The sequence below is a fragment of the Dendrobates tinctorius genome, unplaced genomic scaffold (genome assembly GCF_039654945.1).
Source record: "Dendrobates tinctorius isolate UK_male_01 unplaced genomic scaffold, ASM3965494v1 ptg000177l, whole genome shotgun sequence".
Lineage (NCBI taxonomy): Eukaryota > Metazoa > Chordata > Amphibia > Anura > Dendrobatidae > Dendrobates > Dendrobates tinctorius.
The window spans coordinates 9,038,361-9,060,499 of NW_027361844.1; the positions used below are offsets into that span (position 1 = coordinate 9,038,361).

Genomic DNA, 22,139 nt, shown 5'->3' on the forward strand with positions numbered 1-22,139 from the left:
CTACGGGCGTAGTACGCTGACAATCACAGCATGCTGCGATTGGCATGGACCGTAGAATACGGCCGAAAATTATACGGCTGTTGGGAGCTGCCCCGTAGAGAATCATTTGTCCGTGTGTAATGCGTGCTTTTAACGCCTCTCACTCGTCCGTATTCCTCTCTAGTGTGACCCCGGCCTTACAATGATACCTGGTGGTTGTTGTTTAATCTTTATTTGCAGTTTTCAGTTCATGATATGATCGTGCTCTGGGCGGCCTGTGGGGGGGCTTCATATGGTGCTCTGATTAGATATCCACCAGTGTGGCTTCTGACAGTGAACTGCCCCCTATTTTACATAATAAATATATATATATAATATATTATCTCTCGCCTTCTGCAGGTGCCGGGACTGAACCATGATCTTATCATTTTGTATTTAATTTTTTTTTATGGTATACATGAATTCCTTAGGAAAAAAAAAAAAGTCTGAAAATGGTGTCGGTTGTGCCTGTGCAGTGGCAGCTATTGGCGATCCAATAACTGCTACTGTGCTGACGCCATCATGCTAGAGAAAAAAAATTGCCGCCTCTATGATGGCATGTAGCATCTATTGATCACCGGTTGCTACTACAGTGCTGGCGGTGCCATCTTGCTAGAGAAAAAAAAAATTGTCTCCTAAGATGGCGCCAGCTGAGCCTGTGCAGTAGTGTCTATCTGCGATTCGATAGATGCTGCTGGAGATGCCATCTTGGAGGAGGCAATTATTTTTTTCTCTAGCAAGATGGCGCAGTAGCAGCTAATTGGAGCACCACATGAAGACCCCCACAGGTCGCTCCAGAGCACGAGCATATCATTAGCTCAAAACTGATAAAAATTAAACCACAAGATGGATTTTATTAAGCAAGGTATCATTTTAATCAGTAAAATGGCGCTGACCGGTGTGCGTGACGATAAGGTGCACTCCCTGCATAGTCATCACCATGTACACATGGTTCCTGAGGGAGTGCAGGGCGCAGGATTTGGGAGTCATAACTGATACTGATGGGAGGGGGGTAGTATCGTAATGAGGACAGGAGGCAGGAATTTCTTCCAGGAACCGCACGCCCCGGAGCCAGGAAGAAATCATTTAGCATAAGAAATGACTATAACATTTCTCTACAACACAACCATTACGGTAACATGAGGCATACAGGTAGAAAAGTTACCCTAGTAATATCGCCTGTATGCCCATATTAATAGGTCATAAACGATCCAAGGGGTGACCGATTCCTTTTAACTGCACAAACTCATTTGGAAACCTCTTGATTCTTCCTGAATGTTGGCTTTGTCCTTATGTGTGTTCATACCAAGGTTTTTGCTGAATTTCTGGAAGGAACTCTCCAAATATTACAAGTTTTGATTGGAAAGTCTTCGTTCTCCAAAAGCTTATCAAAACAGCCAATCCCTGCATGTGTTAATGTCTGTCAAACAGCCGAGAGATATACAGCCAAGGCGACTCAGACATATTATTCACGCACCCAAGCATGCTCAGATAACACCTTGTGCTAGCAGGCTCGCTCAGCACTAAGTATCACATGTCTCATCATAGCCACAGTGACATAGGAATGCTGTGCAGGGTCTATAGTGTGCGCGTAGTTGGGGCTGCACGTCATTTTGGTCACCGCATACTGTAGATCGAGCTGCCCAACCTGTTTCTATGCTGCGGCGACATGGTAGTGGGATGCAGGTGAGTAGGGTCACATTGCGTCCCCTGCGGTGCTGTGACCAGTTCCACTTTAGAAGATGTAATGTGACCCGTATTCACGTTATTTCTGCTGCTATGTGCACACTATGCGATTCACATACTTGCGGTCCCCTAACAATGTACCTGGCTTATCTCGGTGCACTTTGTTGGGAGAAGTCGAGCATGTTTAGATGGCACAGGACTGTAATTAAGCAAATTGCACACGAGTCTACGTGAACGCTCCTTTGCTCTGGGGATGACCACATACTTTTGTGTCAAGCCTGGAAAATACCGAAATGGCCACAATTGTGTCTCCACAGTGCTTTAATACTATTTAAAAAGTGTATCAAATGCATCTCAACTGACCCAAGGATATTTAATAAAGTCCCCATGCAGCCCAGTGGTAAGTATACAACCAACAAGGGGTGCCAGCAACAAAGCACAATGTCTTAATAAAACTTTATTCAATAAATGTAAAAATGATACACAGTACAATTTGAGCAAAAAAAAAAACAAAGTACCGACACAACCAAAAAATATTGGTGGGTGAGCGAATCAAATCAGCACATCATCGTAATTCATGAATCTATGTATTTCCTGGTGTACGAGATACAAATCAGCATTGGGTAACGTTACATACTGACTGGCTGTTGCCTGTAAACCTGCACAGAAAGCCTGGAGTATAGCAGATTATTCCAGTATAGCAGGGTTGTCAAGGGAATCCCCTTCAAATAATTACATTAATAATTAGGCTATGGCGTCCTAGGCTATGTTGTGAGGCAAAATTTTAACCCCGCGCGTTCCAATTCACCAAACACTTTTGCCCCTATCTACATAATGGGGAAAAAATGTGTATCAAGCCCTGCCCCTCATTATGATGTCATAATGGTTGCCATGGCGATGCTGATGTCATGATAGGTTGCAAGCCCCGCCCCTCATTATGTCATAATGGTTGACTATGGGAAGGAGTTTGTGTGATGGGTATATGGGCACTGGACTATGGGATGGAGGATATGTATGACGGGTATATGGGCACGGGACTATGGGATAGAGAATGTGTGATGGGTATATAGGCACGGGACTGAGATGAAGGATGTGTGATGGGTATATGGGCACTCGACTATGGGATGGCGAATATGTATGATGGGTATATGGGCATGGGCCTATGGGATGGAGGATGTGTGATGGGTATATGGGCACTCGACCATGGGATGGAGGATATGTATGATGGGTATATGGGCACGGGACTATTGGATGAAGGATGTGTGATGGGTATTTGGGCACTCGACTATGGGATGGAGGATATGTATGATTGGTATATGGGCACGGGCCTATGGGATTGTGGATATGTATGATGGGTATATGGGCTCCGGACTATGGGATGGAGGCTAATTATAATTTGCTATAACTAACCACAGTTAGTTACTATGCCCTGGCAGCGCCGAGCTCTTCAGCTAGTGATAAGTACAGATAGGGGATTACATCCAGTGTACAGACAGCAAAATCAGTAGTGCATAGATATGATCAGCTCACACACCAAAAACCTGACACGCGTTTCACCACAGCTTTTTCAGAGGTAGTTGGTAAAGGAGTCAGAAAGCTATAAATGTGATTTCTGGCCAATCAGAGTGAAAGAGAAAAATACTCCACCTGCTTAAGAATCAGAGAGAGATACAGTTGTGCTCAAAAGTTTTCATACCCCTGCAGAATATTTTGCTTTCTTGGCCTTTTTTTCAGAGAATATGAATAACACCAAAACCTTTTCTCCACTCATGGTTAGTGGTTGGGTGAAGCCATTTATTATCAAACCACTGTGTTTTCTCTTTTTAAATCATAATGACAACCCAAAACATCCAAATGACTCATCAAAAGTTCACATACCCCATTACTTAATACCGTGTATTGCCCCCTCTAACATCAATGACAGCTTGAAGTCTTTTGTGGTAGTTGTGGATGAGGTTCTTTATTTTCTCAGATGGCAAAGCTGCCCACTCTTTTTGGCAAAAAGCCTCCAGTTCCTGTAAATTCCTGGGCTGTCGAGCATGAACTGCTCGCTTGAGATCTCCCCAGAGTGGCTCAATGATATTGAGGTCAGGAGACTGAGATGGCCACTCCAGAACCTTCACTGTGTTCTGCTGTAGCCAATGACAGGTTGACTTGGCCTTGTGTTTTGGATCATTGTCATGTTAGAATATCCAAGTACGTCCCATGAACAGCATTTGCCTCCAGTATTTGCTGATAACGTGCTGCATTCATCTTTCCTTCAACTTTGACCAAGTTTCCTGTGCCTTTGTAGCTTACACATCCCCAAAACATCAGCGATCCACCTATGTGCTTTACAGTAGGAATGGTGTACCTTTTATCATAGGCCTTGTTGACCTCTCTCCAAAAGTAACGTTTATGATTGTGTCCAAAAAGTTCAATTTTGGCCTCATCACTCCAAATTACCTTGTTCCAGAAGTTTTAAGGCTTGTCTCTGTGCTGTTTTACATATTGTAGGCAAGATATTTTATGGCATTTGCACAGTAATGGCTTTCATCTGGCAGCTCGACCATGCAGCCCATTTTCCATCAAGTGCCTCCTTATTATGCATCTTGAAACAGCCATACCACTAGTTTTCAGAGAGTCCAGTATTTCAGCTGATGTTATTTGTGGGTTTTTCTTTGCATCCTGAATAATTTTCCTGGCAGTTGGGGATGACCTTTTTGTTGGTCTTCCTGACTGTGGTTTTGTTTATAGAGAGTCCCTGATTTTCCATTTGTTAATCACAGTTTGAACGCTGCTGACTGGCATTATCAATTCATTCGATATCTTTCTACATCCTTTTCCTGTTTTATACAGTTCAATTACGTTTTCCTGTAGATCCATTAACAATTCTTTTGCTTTCACCTTGACTCACAATCCAGAAATATCAGTGGCTGGATGAAAGATGCAAGAGTCTGTCTGGATCCCAGAAACTCAGCTTTTATGCACACACACACACACACACACACACACACACTGATTACAAGCAAACAGGTCACAGGTGAGGATGTTACCTTTAGTAGCCAGTCAAACCCATTTGTGTCAACTACTGTGCATGTTATCAGGCCCAAACCACCAGGGTATGTAAACATTTGATCAGGGTCATTTGGATGTTTTGGGTTGTCATTATGATCTAAAAAGAGAAAACACAGTAGTTTGACAATAAATGGCTTCACCCAACCACTAACCATGAGTGGAGAAAAGGGTTTGGTGTTATCATTCATATTCTCTGAAAAAAGGTCAATAAAGCAAAAATTCTGCAGAGGTATGTAAACTTTTGAGCACAACTGTATCCTCGCTACTGAATAGCAGATAGCTCTGATGCTGATTTGTCTGGTACATAGATTCATGAATCTGTCATTGTATTTATTTGATTAGCTCACCCACCAATTTTCTTTGTGTCTGCGCTTCGATTTTTTTTTAAGTTTAAATTGTACTGTTTGTCATTTTTAAGTGTATTGAATAAAATTAAAGTATTTTTTTTAAGACCTTGTTGTACTTTGTTTCTACTTTGTATATATTCATACCCCATGTTATGTAAAGGATGTAATACATGTATAGGGGATAACTAGATAATGGACACTATGATGATTTGATATGCTGTGATTGTCATTGTGAAGTAGCATAAAACTTTGTTAAAGGCTTAGGGTAGGAAAATCGAGTGGTTTCTTCTTGGTGGCCTTCAAATTTTTAGGTAAACCACAGTCCTAGTATAAAGGCTTCATTCACACAGTGCTGTCATATTGCTTTATTTTCTGCAAATGTTGTCTAATCCCAGCAAAAAAACGCCTAATGATTTCAGTGTGTGAATAACCAATAGCTTAAGCTTGTAAGGTGATGCAGTTGAATCAACAGGTATAATACACAGCTTGAAAACAAAAATAATGGGAACCTGTCACTTTGGAAAATGCTATTTGCTTGCAAATATAGGGTTAATCTGAAAGTCTGGCCACTGGGAGGCTATGGCTTTCAGTCATGGGGGTGATGCAGGGAGCGACTGCCGTCATCTCTCACAGCATCACTCGCTGTACTGTAAGCTTGCCCCCCGGCACTTTGAGGTGCGCCTGGTCAGTAAGTACTGCAAGTTGGACGCCTTGTACTTCCGCAGCGTCCAGATGTTACAGCTTTCTGGATGGGCTTTCAAGAAATTCCATGCCCACTATGCCTGCACCGACGCCTGTGGAGACGGACATGCGGTGCATCTTTCCAGACCGCAGCATGTGTATATATCTTGTGGAGACGCTCAGTCTTCGCAAGATGAATCTCACCCCTACAATGTATTGGCGGTGGTGATTCTGCACAGTTTAGTGAACACGTGGATTCACCTGTGTTCTATAGCCGGAAGCTTTTTGGACGGGGCGGACATATGCTGCGTCCAAAGTGCTGCTAATTACTGAACGTCTGCACATACCCTAACATCTCTGCAAAGTGAGCTGAGAATCCAGCTGGTGGGATGTGCGTACAGCCACCGCTCATGTTCATTTTCTCCCGGGAGCCACACGTTTCAATAAAAGGTGGCCCAGCAGCATTGTAACACTATTAACCTTCAGCTTTACCCTATATCTGTTAAATGAAGTTTTCCAAGATGACAGGTTCCTTTTATGGGAACACTTAAATCACACATTGGACCTTGATGAAGGAAAGAAACCTTTATTACAGGAACTCCTACTGTGGCTCAGTAGTGTGTGTGGTCCATACGTGCCTGTATTCACTCATAACAAGGCTGTGCATGTTGTCTGGGGTTCTCCTCCCACACCTGAATCTGAGTATCGCTGGCTCCTGGGAAGCCTGTGTCATCGCTGGCTCCTGGGCAGCCTGTGGTGCTACTTGGGGTGTCATCTGCGCTAATGTGTAATATCCTGCAGGTTCTTAACTGTGAATCTGATCTGGGGTACATGGAGGCATCCATGTATTGTACCTGCCTACACACTCTGACTACGTGAGGCCGGCCATTGTCTTGAACCAGGAGAAACAAAGGCCCTACTGGCTCAATGTAAGGCAGGGCTTGGGAAGTCTTTTCTGGCAAGAGCCATTTGAATATTTATACCATCCTTTGGGGGCCGTACAAATCGCCCACATATTACATCCTGATGCTGGCACTGGTGTCGGCGTAATCTTCTATGCATTCATCTCGGTGTTTAGTAGTGAACACAGCGTGCGCTTGATCACATAGCAGGAAGAAATTAATGGGCCAGCAAAGTACAGCTGCCCGCCCAAGCACTGTGGTCCCTGGGAATCTGCCCGGGAGCCGAATGAAAGGTAACTGAAGGCTGTTAACGGCCTGCTGGTCTGAGGCTCCCCACCCCTGATGTAAGGTGTGACAATGGTTTTGAGGATTTCATCTTGGCACCTAACAGCCGTCCGGGCACTATTGGAAAATAGCAGAAAAAAAGATTTTTATAAGATGGGGATCAGTCTTACTGTCCGAATTTAAGCTATCTTACCTGAGGGCTGGCGGTGGTACCGCAAGGTCACAGGAGGCATGATCCCTTCCTCAGGATAAGAGCAGTGGGGCAATGCTGCAGTCCCACTGTCCGGTGTTGGCGATGCTGATGTTTGGTGTGGGCTGTGGGGAGTGCACCGTAGCAAGGTCACTTCCTTTGGATGCCAGAAATGTGGCTATGCCGCGGCCTGGTGTCCACGGGGGATTGCGGCAGTGGTATGGCGGCGGCAGAGGTGCGGTAATTCTGAGGGGGGTACGGCAGCCATTTTCGTGAAGCCAAGATCTCAATCTGCGCACTCTGCTTCAGGAAAATGGCCACCGCGATCTCAATCTGCGCACGGGCGACTCATGCGGCCATTTTCCTGAAGCCACGGGAAGCAGAGAATTCAATCTGCGCACGGGCGGCCTCAGGAAGAAGGCCGCCGCCAATGAGAAACCCGTGATTCACCCGGCTCTGCTCTCCATGGACACCGGGCCACGGCGTCACCTCACCTGAGGAAGGGACCCTACTCAGGTTCACGCCGTACAACCCACCGCGCTTCAGCATCACCACACCTCTGCCGCCGCAACCCCCCCCCCCGGTAAGCCTGCATTCGTACTATAAGACGCACCCCCCATTTTCCTCACAATTTTTGGAGAAAAAGTGCGTCTTATAGTCCGACAAATACGGTACATCACATAGAGACACCGGGACTGGTCTATATGCATTATAGGAAACACTGGGACTGCTGAATATACAGTGGGTACAGAAAGTATTCAGACCCCAAGTTTTTCACTTTTTTTTTTTTTTTTTTATATGGCAGCCATTTGGTAATTTCGAAAAAGTTCATTTTTTTTTCTCATTAATGTACCCTTTGTTCTGGCACCCTTAACTTTGTGCTTAAGAAAAGCGAGTTGACAGCTGTACTCTTTCCTATCGATGCATTGAGGTAGACACATGGGGTCCTTTACAACTTTTATTGAGCGGATCAGTGTAAAACTATAAGAAGAATGAAAGTACTCAGTACAAGGCATACAACATATCTAAAGTACATAGTATTATGTATGGTACAGGACATTCACAGTGTAAGTGCAGAACATGGCGGTATTGTAAACATCTGCAATGACAAAAGACTACTTTGATATAAAATATGTATAACAGAGTAGATACAGAATACTATATGGTGATCTCTAACAAGGGGAATGAATGTAGCCTAGCACTACTTTGCTATCAGTGAAGAATTCTGTGTCTTCAAGCTGTAGGTCAAGTTCTGATGTGATAAGCTCCACCAGTTCTATGGCAAGAACAGCAGGGCAGAGTTCTAGCCTGGGTATGGTAGATTCAGGACATGGTGCCAGCTTGGCTTTACCCATGATGAACCCTATGTGGACATTACCCATAACATCTATAGTTTTTAAGTAGGCGGCTATGGCTTTAACTGAGGCATCACGAAATACACACAGCTTCTTAGAGAGAACTTCTTCCGAGGAGATATACGTGTACGGCCTGTGTATTTGCAGGTCAGATAACGACTATAGAGAATCCCTCCAGGTTACCCACAAAACTTCTTTCTGAGGAGGAAGTGGGGTCTCCCAAGCAACCGAGTCTACAATTAATTCTCGTAGCAAAGTCTTACCTTGAATGATCACTGATGCAGCGAATCCAAGGGGATGATATAGACTGATTGTGGACAGGACGTCTTGTCGTGTGAAGGGTTTTTGCTCTAGATTTACCTGAAATGCAAAGTATCAGACTTTAAGTCCCAATTGAGCCCTAGACTGCGTTGTACAGGAAGAGAGTCTGTGGATAAATCTAGGTCTTTCAATTCGGTGGCGTAGTCCTCGGTGGGAAAGGCTTCCATCAACATTTTGCTATTAGAAGCTATCTTATGCAGTCTGAGATTAGAACAAGCAAGTGCATTCTGAGTCCTTTTGAGTAGGCTGATCGCAGCCTCTGGAGTTGGAAGACTTTAAACAGACATCTACGTAGAAGTCTCTTTCAGTGAACTGTCTGACATCTTCATCAATGTCTCTTTTCCTTCCTCGTGCGGACCACTTAAGTCCGTAAATTGCAATGGCAGGAGATGGGCTATTGCCAAAAACATGCACTTTCATACGGTATTCTACAATGTCTTTGGTGGGTTTGTTATCTTTGAACCAGAAGAACCGTAAAAAGTCTCTGTTCTTCATTGATGAAGAAACAAACCTTTGCTTTATGTCTGCTGTGATGGCAACTGTTTCTTTACGGAATCTGATGAGAGCACCAATGAGAGCATCGTTGAGGTCAGGACCCATTAAGAGAACATCATTCAAGGAGAGTCCTTGGTATCGTGAGCTGGAGTCGAACACAATGCATATCTGTCCAGGCTTTTTAGGGTGATAGACACCGAATTTCGATAGGTACCAGTGTTTTTTGTTCTCTTTCAGAGGTGGAGCTACCTCCGTGTGGCCAGTTTCGAATATTTTGCCCATAAAAGCAAAGAAGTGTTCTTTCATTTACGGCTTCCTTAAGAAGCTGTGATTCAAAAGGGCAAGGCTCTTTAGTGCAGGCTCTTTGTTAGAAAGACTGGGGTCTCTGTGGCTTCAAACGTAGCGGAGCCACCCAGCTGTTGTTTTCATCCTTGTGAAATCCTTGATGCATTATTTCCAGGAAGGTCTCCTCTTTGATGGAATGGGCTAATTTATAATCTTCTTTAGTCCTTTGAAAGACAGCACACCATAGGTGATCTTTGTCTCCGTCGCACAGGTACTTCATGGCATACCTGTCTTCCCTGTCGTTCAAGTGTGCCGAGTTGGCGAGCTTCTCCTTTACAAGGAATTTGTTGGGACAGGGTAGGAAAAGAGATGGACGCCCACTCTATCGTATTTGTGTAGAGAGAGTTCACGTTGTTTGGTTTGTGAGCGTTTCTTAGGCAAACGTCCCCTATGATGACCCATCCCAGGTCTAGCTTCTGAGCGTAGGGTGAGTAATGAGGACCGTTTATCTGTTTCCTCACCTTGTGGACTCTAATGATATCTCTCCCCAGCAAAAGGACCAACTTGGCATGAGAATTGAGAGCAGGAATGAGATGCGCTCTGCTTTTCAAGTGAGGATGATGTACAGCTGCTTCTGGTGTGGGGATTTCTTCTCTATTGTTCAGGATAGAATTACACTCATTTAACGTAGGAAGAGGTAAGGATATTTGCCGTCCACAAATAATCACGCTAAGTAGCATACGAAGGTGCAAAGATGTATGGAAAAGGTTAAGTGCAAAGATAAAATCATATAAAAATAGAAAGCACAACTCAAAAACCAACATACTAAAAGTAAGAAACTTTATTGAGATAACAATAAGGCATGATAACATTTGAAAAAACAGGGAAATGACAGTGGTAAACCGAATAAGTAGTGCCATAGTTAACAGACAGGCAAAGTAAAACCATAGGCCAAATACGTAATTGTAAACAGAAGTGTGCTCAAAAAGTGCAAGTGCATTGTGCTAACAAGTATACCTAGGTAGATAATGTAGATAAGGAAAAGTATGCTCCAAAGGGTGAATCTACACTAAGAGCACAAGTAGAATCCCCAGAGGCTAAACCACCACAATAAAAAAGGGAAAAGTGACAGAGCAGAACACCGGTAAAAGGTAATACATGTATGCCTGCGGAGTTTACCTGAAGAACCGTGGCTCCACCAACCCCAACGCGCGTTTTGCCGTGGTGCCGCCTTTGTTCTTTTTTTTTTTTAATATAAAATATGTATAACAGAGTAGATACATAATACAATATGGTGAGCTCTAACAAGGGGAAAATTACGCACCGACTGTGCTATATGGAGGTAAACAACCAGATGGGCTGAAAATCAGGGAGAGATAATCAGCAGGTCAGTATCCATGAGGCCAAAATGGCTGCTGGAGAAGAAGGGGGCAAGGCTAATGCAGGCTGAAGGGAAACTGCGGAAGCCTTGATGAGCCTTAAAGTAATCAATGAAACAGAAAGTAAACCACAATGAGAACACTCAATAGATGGCGCTGTTGGATGTTATCACAATACACCACAGTTCAATAATACAAAGCATTATAAACTGATACATGCATTTGTATAAAGTCATGATGCACTCTGCACCACATCTTGCCTGAAAAAACCCACCCAGAAATGTTGTTTACATTTTTGCAAATTTATTAAAAAAGAAAAACCTGAAATATCACATGGGTCATAAGTATTCAGACCCTACACTCATATTTAAGTCGCATGCTGTCCATTTCCTTGTGATCCTCCTTGAGATGGTTCTACTCCTTCATTGGAGTCCAGCTGTGCTTAATTAAACTGATAGGACTTGATTTGTAAAGCTCACAGTGCATGTCAGACCAAATGAGAATCATGAGGTCAAAGGGACTGGCCAAGGAGCTCAGTTCTATTCACTTGAAAAGAATGTGTCATCAGAAAATGACTCAAAGGTTCTCCACCCATGATTTAATAAATACTCTTTTGCATAAATAAAATACATGATACCAAAATGTCAAACATGGTGGAAGTGTCCTGCATGACTTATTTATGTCTCGTAAAATGTGAAGGGTACAGCCTTGTATATGGTCATAGAAAAGCATGTACCTCTGCTTCCCTTTGTGTGTGGAGTACAGAAGCTGCAGCGCCCACTGGAAAATATTGCAGGGAAAATGTAAAGGAAAAAGGTAAGTATAACTTAGATTGCTGTAAGGGAAAAAATGGAAAGAATAGTGAAGGAGAATACAAGAAGCACAGGATAGGGTTAAAATACATCTATAGATATAAAACTCAAAATCTGTAGTAGCCCACTCTATACAAATCCACAGTTCTCACCCGATTTGGGTGAAATTTAGCACGTCCCCTCTCCTCCCACAGGAGCAGAATACTGCGCATGATACAACTCGCTAGCGTCCCCCCCGTCATGAGATTGGGGCCCCCGAAGTTAGGCCCTATACATATAATGGAGAAATGTGAAGGTGAAAGTAAAAGTGCTGAGGGGAAAACAACAGTTGTGGCTGACAAATTAGTAAAATGTCAAAATAATACAAATTTAAAGTGGAAAATTTTTTTTACCGTAGCACTCTGAAAATGTCAATTTCATGGTGACACTGAAAATGTTACTTTAGCTACCATAACCAACAATTTAACATACTTTCTGCAAGCGAAGCCGCCGGCATTCTACTAGTTTACAATAAAAAGGATATAAGGCTATAAGGGAACGAGGTACGGCAGCTCAGGGGCAGACTCATGACTATATACGAGGCTGTACCGGAAGCATTACAAAGGCCCCATTCATATGAGTGGGTTTTCTGTGTTTTGCAGGTAATCTATTTGTGCTCCTGCCAAGGGAAAGGGATTTTTTACAGAGGACCCCCAAAGTTAAAGGGAACCTGTCACTCTAAAAATGCCATCCAGTGTGCAGGCCCCATGTTATAGAGCAGTGGGAGCTGAGCACATGGCTATATAGTTTTATGAGAAAAGATTCATTATAACTTCAGTGACTGACAGCTTCATTCCTATAAGTGGATGTAGAGATGGCTGTCAGTCACTGATAGGACCGCCCAATGGACCCAAATCCCAGAAAGAACAGAGGATTTAATACTAAAACATAAGTTTTACTGAATCATTTCTCACCAAACTATATATCCATCTGCTCATCTCCTCCTGCTATAACATGGGACCTGCACACTGGTTGGCATTGCCATGATGACAAATTCCCTTTAACTGTGAACCCCTTTAAAGAGTTTTTAAACTTTTTGTTTTTCTTTAATTTCATTGTGTCCAGCATGTAAAGTTAAAGGGAATCTATCACCAGGTTTTTGTCCCCTAATTTGAGAGCAGCATGATGTAGAGACCCTGATTCCAGTGATGTGTCACTTTTGGACTGTTTGCTGCAGTTTGAATAAAATCACCATTTTATCAGCATGAGATTCACTAGAAGATCAGTAAACCTGCTGCCCTGTAGTCTTCCATGTTCATGAGCGCTGTTTAATCCCGCCTCCACCACGGATTGGCAGCTTTCTTGCCTATGCACAGTGTACACAGACAGCTGCCAATCCGTGGTTATACACAGCACAGCATTCATGGACCTGCTAGATCTGCATTAGAGAAAACACTGATTTCATCAAAATGACAGCAAGGAGCCCAGTAAGTGACACATCTCTGTAATCGGAGTCTCTGCCCCTACATTTTTCTGCTCTCAAATGAGGCAGGAAAAACCTGGTGACCGATTCCCTTTACGATTTGTAATTGACTTTATTATGCAATTTGGCTTCTTATTATTCTGCAGTACCTGTACTCCATGTCTTTGTGCAATTGGGGTACAGATTCTGTCTGCAAAGGGGGCTGCACTCAAGAGTGTGATTGCTCCCAAGGAAGCTGCATTCCAACAGCACACAATGCAGGGCGTCACGGTGGCTCAGTGATCAGCACTGGGGTCCCACCAATGACAACATCTGCAAGGCGTTTGGATGTTCTTCCCCGTGTTTGTGTGGATTTCCTCTGCTTTCCTCCCACACTCCAAATACATACTGATGAAGATTGTGAGCCCCATCGGGGACAGTGCCGATAATGTCTGTAAAGCACTGTGGGATTAATGGCGCTATATAAGTGAGTAAAATGAATAAATGAGTGCGAGATGCTGGAGCAGCAGCACGACCTGAGCGCTGGATACACTAGATGGGCTCCTCTGAGATGCCGACCCCTCTCTGTATGGACAGCATTGGGCTGCTCTCACATGTTGTGATTTTATGTCTGAATTTTAGCAAATCATTGCAAAACAATTCTGTCTGAAAGCCTTCATAATAGGTGAAAAGGTTTTCTGTATGTTGGACTTAGCACGCCCCGCTCCCTTGCTCTCCATTTTCTTACTTGCTGAGGAGCGTGAGCTCTTGATTGATAGTTTGGACCAGTGGCAGTGCTGAGCCGCTGCTGGCCTGAGCTGTGCTTTCTCTGATGCTGCTATGTGGGCTAGCTTTGCCTCCGCAGCATTGGACGCTAACCATGTGCTGCAGCGACCCTGGCTAGCTTCAGTGCAGTGCTTATAGCTTAAAGGGGTTGTCCACTGCTTGGACAATCCGGTCTCAATTACTATATTTCAACATGTAACAAAAAACAGCCTGTACTCCCCTCCGACGCCATTCTAGGGGTGCTGGGTCTCACATGCCATACCAGCATCACTCGGGCACCAGAGGAGAGTACAGGCTGTTATCTGACATGGCGGAATCCAAGCATTGCGAAGAGGTTGTCATACTAATCACATAGCCTTCTAAGAAATGGCGAGACAATAAAATCGTTCTTTTCATTTTTAAATCTATTCCTCCATTGCCCCCCAAAAAAGAACTTTATTGCACAATGCAATTGTGGGGGCCCTGTGAACCCTTAGTGTGGCTGAATGTCTTGTTGCACCTTTCTACCCACTTATTTGGATTACGGCTTCTGTGTTAAAGCTAGAGCTGTCTGAAGATAAAACCTCCATTACAGTGGAAATAAAGTCTACAACACCTTTGTTAAAAAAAAGAAATCCTACAAAGAAGAATCATTTCAGAACATTTTCTACCTGTAATGTCACCCATAATTTGTACAAATGCCTTGAGAAACAAATTGAAATCTTTTAGGGTACAAAAAGAAAAATAACTAAAATAATGTGGTTGCAAAAATATGCACCCAGTAAAATTAATACTTTAATACATGGTTGAAGTACCTTGAATTTATGACAGCACTCTGTCTTTTAGGGTAGGAGTCACAGGGATCATCTAGAATTGCCAGTTTCCACACTCACTTGCAGTAGCCCACCACATCTGTCAGATTGTGAGGACATCTCCTGTGTACAGTGCCTTCTTCTGGTCAACTCACAGGTTTTCAGTTAGAATCAGGTTTGGTCTTTCCATTGCAAAACTTTGATCTTCTTGATTCTTTTTTTATTTGGAGGTATGCTTTGCATTGTCATGTTGAAAGATGAAATTCATCTTCAGCTTTTTAGCAAATGGCTATAAGTTTTGTCAAAAAATAGGCTGGCTGATATTTGGAACTGTTCATAATTCCCTCCACCTTAACTAAAACCCAGGTTCAAGCTGCCAAATATCAGCTCCAAACAATAATGCCTCCATCATGCTTCACTTTGGGTATGATGTTCTTTTGGTGATGCTGATTGTTGGCTTTGTGTAAACGTACCCTTTGTATTATGGTAAAAAAGTGCAACCTTTCTCTTATGCATGTTTTCCCACATGCGTTTGATGTAGGTTTTGTCAAAACATAAGCTGAGTTTGGATGTTTTCCTTTGTGGAAATATGGGTAGACAGGTGAAGAATACAGGAGATTGTTGTCACATGTCCTTTGGATGAAAAGCAATCCTACACAGACTGTTTATGAAATATGGATGAATGATTGATTGTTTTTGAGTCCTGTGTCATGTGAAGAGTAGAGGATCCTGAGACCATTCATGTGTGTGGGGCTTCTCATCCATACAGTGGGCTCACTCACAATTTTGCCTAAGAACATTGCCATAAATAAAGAAGGGGATCTAAACATCCTCCAAAAGCTAATTCTCCCAGTGATCCAGTAGCAATTTGTTGATGATGCTTTTTCCACCATAAGCCGGGATCACACATGCAAGAAACTCGGACTTGTCTCACGTCTTAATACCCCGCACTGCCGCTGGGACTTGGGAGTGGAGCGTGCGGCTGCATAGAAAGACATGGAGCCGCACGCTCCGCTCCCGAGTGCCGGCGGCAGTGCCAGGTATTCAGATGCGAGACTCATCCGAGTTTCTTGCATGTGTGATCCCGGCCTAAGGGAGACCATGTCACAATGCAAAAGCCATATAAAAATGGCTTAGGGTGGTTTCACATTAGCGCTTTTTAAGGGCACGCACGGCCGGGGGTAGCTCCGCCCCCGAGCCGACTCTCTGCCCGGCGTGCCCGCCCCTTGCTTGTAGCGCCGCCTCCTAGCGCACAGCGGCGCCTGCGATCGGCGCACCCTATCTTTAGCATAGGGTGCGCAGATCGTGCGCAGGCCGTGCGCTAGTTGCGCTTTGACCTGCGCTGCGCACTTTTGACGGTGCGCCGTGCGCGCCAAAATCAAACTTTTCGGATTTTGGCTCGCACGGCGCACCGTCAAAAGTGCGCAGCGCAGGTCAAAGTGCAACTAGCGCACGGCCTGCGCACGATCTGCGCACCCTATGCTAAAGATAGGGTGCGCCGATCGCAGGCGCCGCTGTGCGCTAGGAGGCGGCGCTACAAGCAAGGGGCGGGCACGCCGGGCAGAGAGCCGGCTCGGGGGCGGAGCTACCCTCGGCCGTGCGTGCGCTTAAAAAGTGCTAATGTGAAACCACCCTGAGTGAACAAAACACATCAATTTTAGGCCCTTGGCCAAGAAACTCCTCAGATGTCAATCTGACTGAGAACCTGTGGTCCATCCTCAAAAAGCGGGTGGACAAACAAAAACACAGAAATTGTGATAAACGCCAAGTATTTCTTGGGTAATAATGTGCTGTCATCAGGAAGGGTTTGGCCCAAAAGCTGATATCCAGCGGCCAAAGCGAAGTGCAGAAGACTTGAAAAATAAGGGTCAACATTGTAAAGATTGAAACTGTATAAACTTGATGTATTTATCAATAAAAGTTTCAAAACTTCTGAAATACTTATTGTATTTCAGTAACCATAGAAAAAGCCGACTAAGAGATCTGATAATACTGAAGCAGCAAACTTTGTGAAAACCAGAATTTGTGTCAGTCTCAAAACTTTTCCCACGACCGTGCAAGGCAGACGCTTATAGACTTAAAGGGCCGAGCACTAAACTAACTTTGTGACATTTGCATTAGCCGCATCTGTATAATAATATATATAATCATGAACCAAACTACTAAAAACTGGATTCACAGACCGATAAATCAGATTGTTGAACAGCTTGCCCCATTTAAACTGAATCCTTGTGTCCATCTGAGGGCATCGAACAGCGAGAAATACAATCCAAGTGCAGTCCACCGCTCACTTAGAAATGTTAGTGTCTTCTTTATGATTAAGAGATGACCGTGCTCACACACAAACCTCAGTATGAGATGGCAGGAGCATGGTCCCAGCAGACATCAGGGTTCTGACACCTGGATTACTTCTGTTGCTGTTCACACACTGCAGCTTGCAGCAGAAGGACGGCTCATTGTTCCTTCACTATACCGAGCACATTCAGTACACCGTCAATTACTAGGCCTGGTTGTCTCTCTTCTATGGCAGTGGTAAGAAATTGTTCACATGATTATTTTTCTGATATCTTAGGTCCGTCAATTCTCACTGTGGAACTAAATATACAGCTTATACAGTATTTGGAGCTATGCACATTTTTTAAAGGGGTTTTCTAGTCTCAGAGTGACTGCAGACATTTCTTCTTTCTGACAGCAGTCTGCTGAATTGTAATGGTTGAGCAATGCTGATACTGGCACAATTTCCCATTCGGGTGTGTGGTCCCAGACCGCATGTACAGTGGGTACGGAAAGTATTCAGACCCCTTTAAATTTTTCACTCTTTGTTTCATTGCAGCCAGTTGGTAAATTCAAAAAAAGTTCATTTTTTTTCTCATTAATGTACACTCTGCACCCCATCTTGACTGAAAAAACATGTAGAATTTTTTGCAAATTTATTAAAAAAGAAAAACTAAAATATCACATGGTCATAAGTATTCAGACACTTTGCTCAGACACTCATATTTAAGTCGCATGCTGTCCATTTCCTTGTGATCCTCCTTGAGATGGTTCTACTCCTTCTTTGGAGTCCAGCTGTGTTTAATTAAACTGATAGGACTTGATTTGTACAGGCACACACACTGTCTATATAAGACCTCACAGCTCACAGTGCATGTCAGACCAAAATCATGAGGTCAAAGGGACTGGCTAAGGAGCTCAGAGCCAGAATTGTGGCAAGGCACACATCTGGCCAAGGTTACAAAAGAATTTCTGCAATACACGAGGTTCCTAAGAGCACAGTGACCTCCATAATCTTTAAATGGAAGAAGTTTGGGACCACCAGAAGTCTTCCTAGACCTGGTTGTCCAGCCAAACTGAGCAATCGTGGGAGAAGAGCCTTGGTGTGAAAGGTAAAGAAGAACCCCAAGATCACTGAGGCTGAGCTCCACAGATGCAGTAGGGAGATGGGAGAAAGTTCCACAAAGTCAACTCTCACTTGCAGCCCTCCACCAGTCAAGCCTTTATGGCAGAGTGGCCCGACGGAAGCCTCTCCTCAGTGCCAGACATACAGTTAGGTCCATATATATTTGGACAGAGACAACATTTTTCTAATTTTGGTTCTAGACATTACCACAATGAATTTTAAACAAAACAATTCAGATGCACTTGAAGTTCAGACTTTCAGCTTTCATTTGAGGGGATCCACTTTAAAATTGGATGAAGGGTTTAGGTGTTTCAGCTCCTTAACATGTGCAACCCTGTTTTTAAAGGGACCAAAAGTAATTGGACAATTGACTCCAAGGCTATTTCATGGACAGGTGTGGGCAATCCCTTTGTTATGTCATTCTCAGTTAAGCAGATAAAAGACCTGGAGTTGATTTGAGGTGTGGCGCTTGCATTTGGAAGGTTTTGCTGTGAAGAAAACATTCGGTAAAATGAGCTCTCCATGCAGGTGAAGCAAGCCATCCTTAAGCTGCAAAAACAGAAAAAACCCATCCGAGAAATTGCTACAACATTAGGAGTGGCAAAATCTACAGTTTGGTACATCCTGAGAAAGAAAGAAAGCACTGGTGAACTCATCAATGCAAAAAGACCTCGGCGCCCACGGAAGACAACAGTGGTGGATGATCGCAGAATAATCTCCATGGTGAAGAGAAACCCCTTCACAACAGCCAACCAAGTGAACAACACTCTCCAGGAGGTAGGTGTATCAATATCCAAATCTACCATAAAGAGGAGACTGCATGAAAGTAAATACAGAGGGTTCACTGCACGGTGCAAGCCACTCATAAGCATCAAGAATAAAAAGGCTAGACTAGACTTCGCTAAAAAAAAACATCTAAAAAAGCCAGCACAGTTCTGGAAGAACATTCTTTGGACAGATGAAACCAAGATCAACCTCTACCAGAATGATGGAAAGAGAAAAGTATGGCGAAGGCGTGGTACAGCTCATGATCCAAAGCATACCACATCATCTGTAAAACACGGCGGAGGCAGTGTGATGGCTTGGTCATGCATGGCTGCCAGTGGCACTGGGTCGCTAGTGTTCATTGATGATGTGACACAGGACAGAAGCAGCCAAATGAATTCTGAGGTATTCAGAGCCATACTGTGCTCAGATCCAGCCAAATGCAGCCAAACTGATTGGTCGTCGTTTCATACTACAGATGAACAATGACCCAAAACATAAAGCCAAAGCGACCCAGGAGTTTATTAAAGCAAAGAAGTGGAATATTCTTGAATGGCCAAGTCAGTCACCTGATCTCAACCCAATTGAGCATGCATTTCACTTATAAAGACTAAACTTCAGACAGGCCCACAAACAAACAGCAACTGAAAACCACAGTAGTGAAGGCCTGGCAGAGCATCAAAAAGGAGGAAACACCGCGTCTGGTGATGTCCATGAGTTAAAGACTTCAGGCAGTCATTGCCAACAAAGGGTTTTCAGCCAAGTACTAGAAATGAACATTTTATTTACTATTATTTAATCTGTCCAATTACTTTTGGTCCCTTTAAAAACAGGGTGGCACATGTTAAGGAGCTGAAACTCCTAAACTCTTCATTCAATTTTAATGTGGATACCCTCAAATGAAAGCTGAAAGTCTGAACTTCAACTGCATCTGAATTGTTTTGTTTAAAATTCATTGTGGTAATGTCTAGAACCAAAATTAGAAAAATGTTGTCTCTGTCCAAATATATATGGACCTAACTATGAAAGCCCGCATAGAGTTTGCTTAAAAAAAACACATGAAGGATTCCCAGACTATGTGAAATAAGATTCTCTGGTCTGATGAGACAAAGATAGAACTTTGTGGTGATAATTCTAAGCTGTATGTGTGGAGAAAACCAGGCACTGCTCATCACCTGCCCAATACAATCCCAGCAGTGAAATATGTTGGTGGCAGCATTGTGCTATGGGGGTGTTTTTCAGCTGCAGGGACAGGATGACTGGTTGCAATTAAAGGAAATGTGAATGCGGCCAAGTACAGAGATATCCTGGATGAAAACCTCTTCCAGAGTGCTCTGGACCTCAGACTTGGCCGAAGGTTCACCATCCAACATGACAATGACCCTAAGCACACAGCTAAAATAACAAAGGAGTGGCTTCAGAACAACTCTTTGAGAATTCTTGACTGGCCCAGCCAAAGCCCTGACCTAAACCCAATTGAGCATCTCTGGAGAGACCTGAAAATGGCTGTCCTCCAACATTCACTATCCAACCTGACGGAACTGGAGAGGATCTGCAAGGAAGAATGGCAGAGGATCCCCAAATCCAGGTGTGAAAAACTTGTTGCATCATTCCCAAGCAGACTCATGGCTGTACTAGCTCAAAAGGGTGCTTCTACGCAATACTGAGCAAAGGGTCTGAATACTCATGACCATGTGATATTTCAGTTTTTCTTTTTTAATAAATTTGCAAAAATTTGTACATTTGTTTTTTTTTTCTCAGTCAAGATGGGGTGCAGAGTGTACATTAATGAGTAAAAAAATGAACTTTTTTGAATTTACCAAATGGCTGAAATGAAACAAAGAGTGAGCTGGAGTTCACCGGATGGAATCCCTGATAGCCTATACACAAGAGGCAGCTAACAAAGTGGCTGCAAAATGGTTTCATTGGGAATCCTTCTCATCCTCATCAATGTACCAAAATTTGCTAAGATAATTGCTATCTTACCCTTTTACGATATTTGATATGCCGGTATCCTAGTTCATACTCCATCTGCCTTAGTGATTTGTCCTCATGGTCCCTATGAACATTTCTTCTTTTTTCTCTTCTCCGTCTTGTTATTTAGTTTAACAGATTATCAACTGTCTTTTGCAAACTATGGTTGATACCGTATAGAGTTGTTTGTTTTCATGTTACTACACAATTCTCTATTTCAGTAGTTGCTATTCTATATGGTGTGTTCTTTTGAACCTGTTGATATGTTTGTTTTTGTTGTGTATTATAAAACAATAAAATTTTGAATAGAAACAAAGAGTGAAAAATTTAAAGGGGTCTGAATACTTTCCGTACTCACTGTATGTGATTTTATTCACTTCTCTTAATTTTTTTTTCTATTGTGAGTATCTGAGACTAGTTGGCTTGTGACCGCTGGGCAACCCCTTTAAGATCATAATTGGGCAGAATATGATGATAATGTCCTTTTCTATGTCTCCAGGACACACAGAAATGGAGAGCAGTGGGCTACAATGTGACACAATGACACATCCCACAGAACTGCTAATCGCTTGTACAAATGCAGACAGCCAATTGGGAGAGCCAGAACTGGACCTCGAGGTTAGTAAGTCTCAGTAATGGTGCGGAATACCAAACCATCCCCGTGTTACCTAGATCGCCTGGACTGTATGGTGACGTATGGTTCCTGGGATGGGGGAGAGCTGTGCTAATAGATTGGGCTTTCATCCACAGGTGTATCTAGGCTTTCTGGCACCCGGGGCAAGAATTCGGTTTGTCGCCCCCCCCTCCCCCAAAGCACACAAGCGATTTGCACACTTAGTCATGTACCGACGAGCTGCTCTCCTTAATGCTCTCAATGTTCAGTGGAAAACTGAGAGAAGCAGTAGAGAAGCTCGTTGTCACAGGACCATAAGTATGAAAATCGCATATGAGTGAAGTGTCCATGTGATGACTACTGCTGGAACCTGCAGAGCTGAATCCTGACATTGGAGCTTTTGAATTCTCACAACGAATGCACTGCACACTTTTAGGATTCTCCCTTACTGGTGGCAAGAGTACACGGTCATGTCAGCACAAGCATGTGATTTATATACTTCTGGCCACATTTCGACTAGACGTGCCCGACCTCGCTCCGTTTATTTTCATTGAGT

The 22,139-nt window shown here is 43.5% G+C and overlaps 1 protein-coding gene across 3 annotated transcripts in view; it reads left to right on the forward strand.

The window, feature by feature from the left end:
* CARF (calcium responsive transcription factor) overlaps positions 1 to 22,139 on the forward strand; it is a 127,861-nt gene that overhangs the window by 29,083 nt on the left and 76,639 nt on the right. For all 3 annotated transcript variants that reach the window (XM_073551527.1, XM_073551526.1, XM_073551528.1), the window contains one exon: positions 21,470 to 21,588. In XM_073551527.1, the coding sequence (XP_073407628.1) occupies positions 21,481 to 21,588 (108 nt within the window). In that variant the 5' untranslated portion in view covers positions 21,470 to 21,480. The remainder of the gene's footprint in view (positions 1 to 21,469; positions 21,589 to 22,139) is intronic.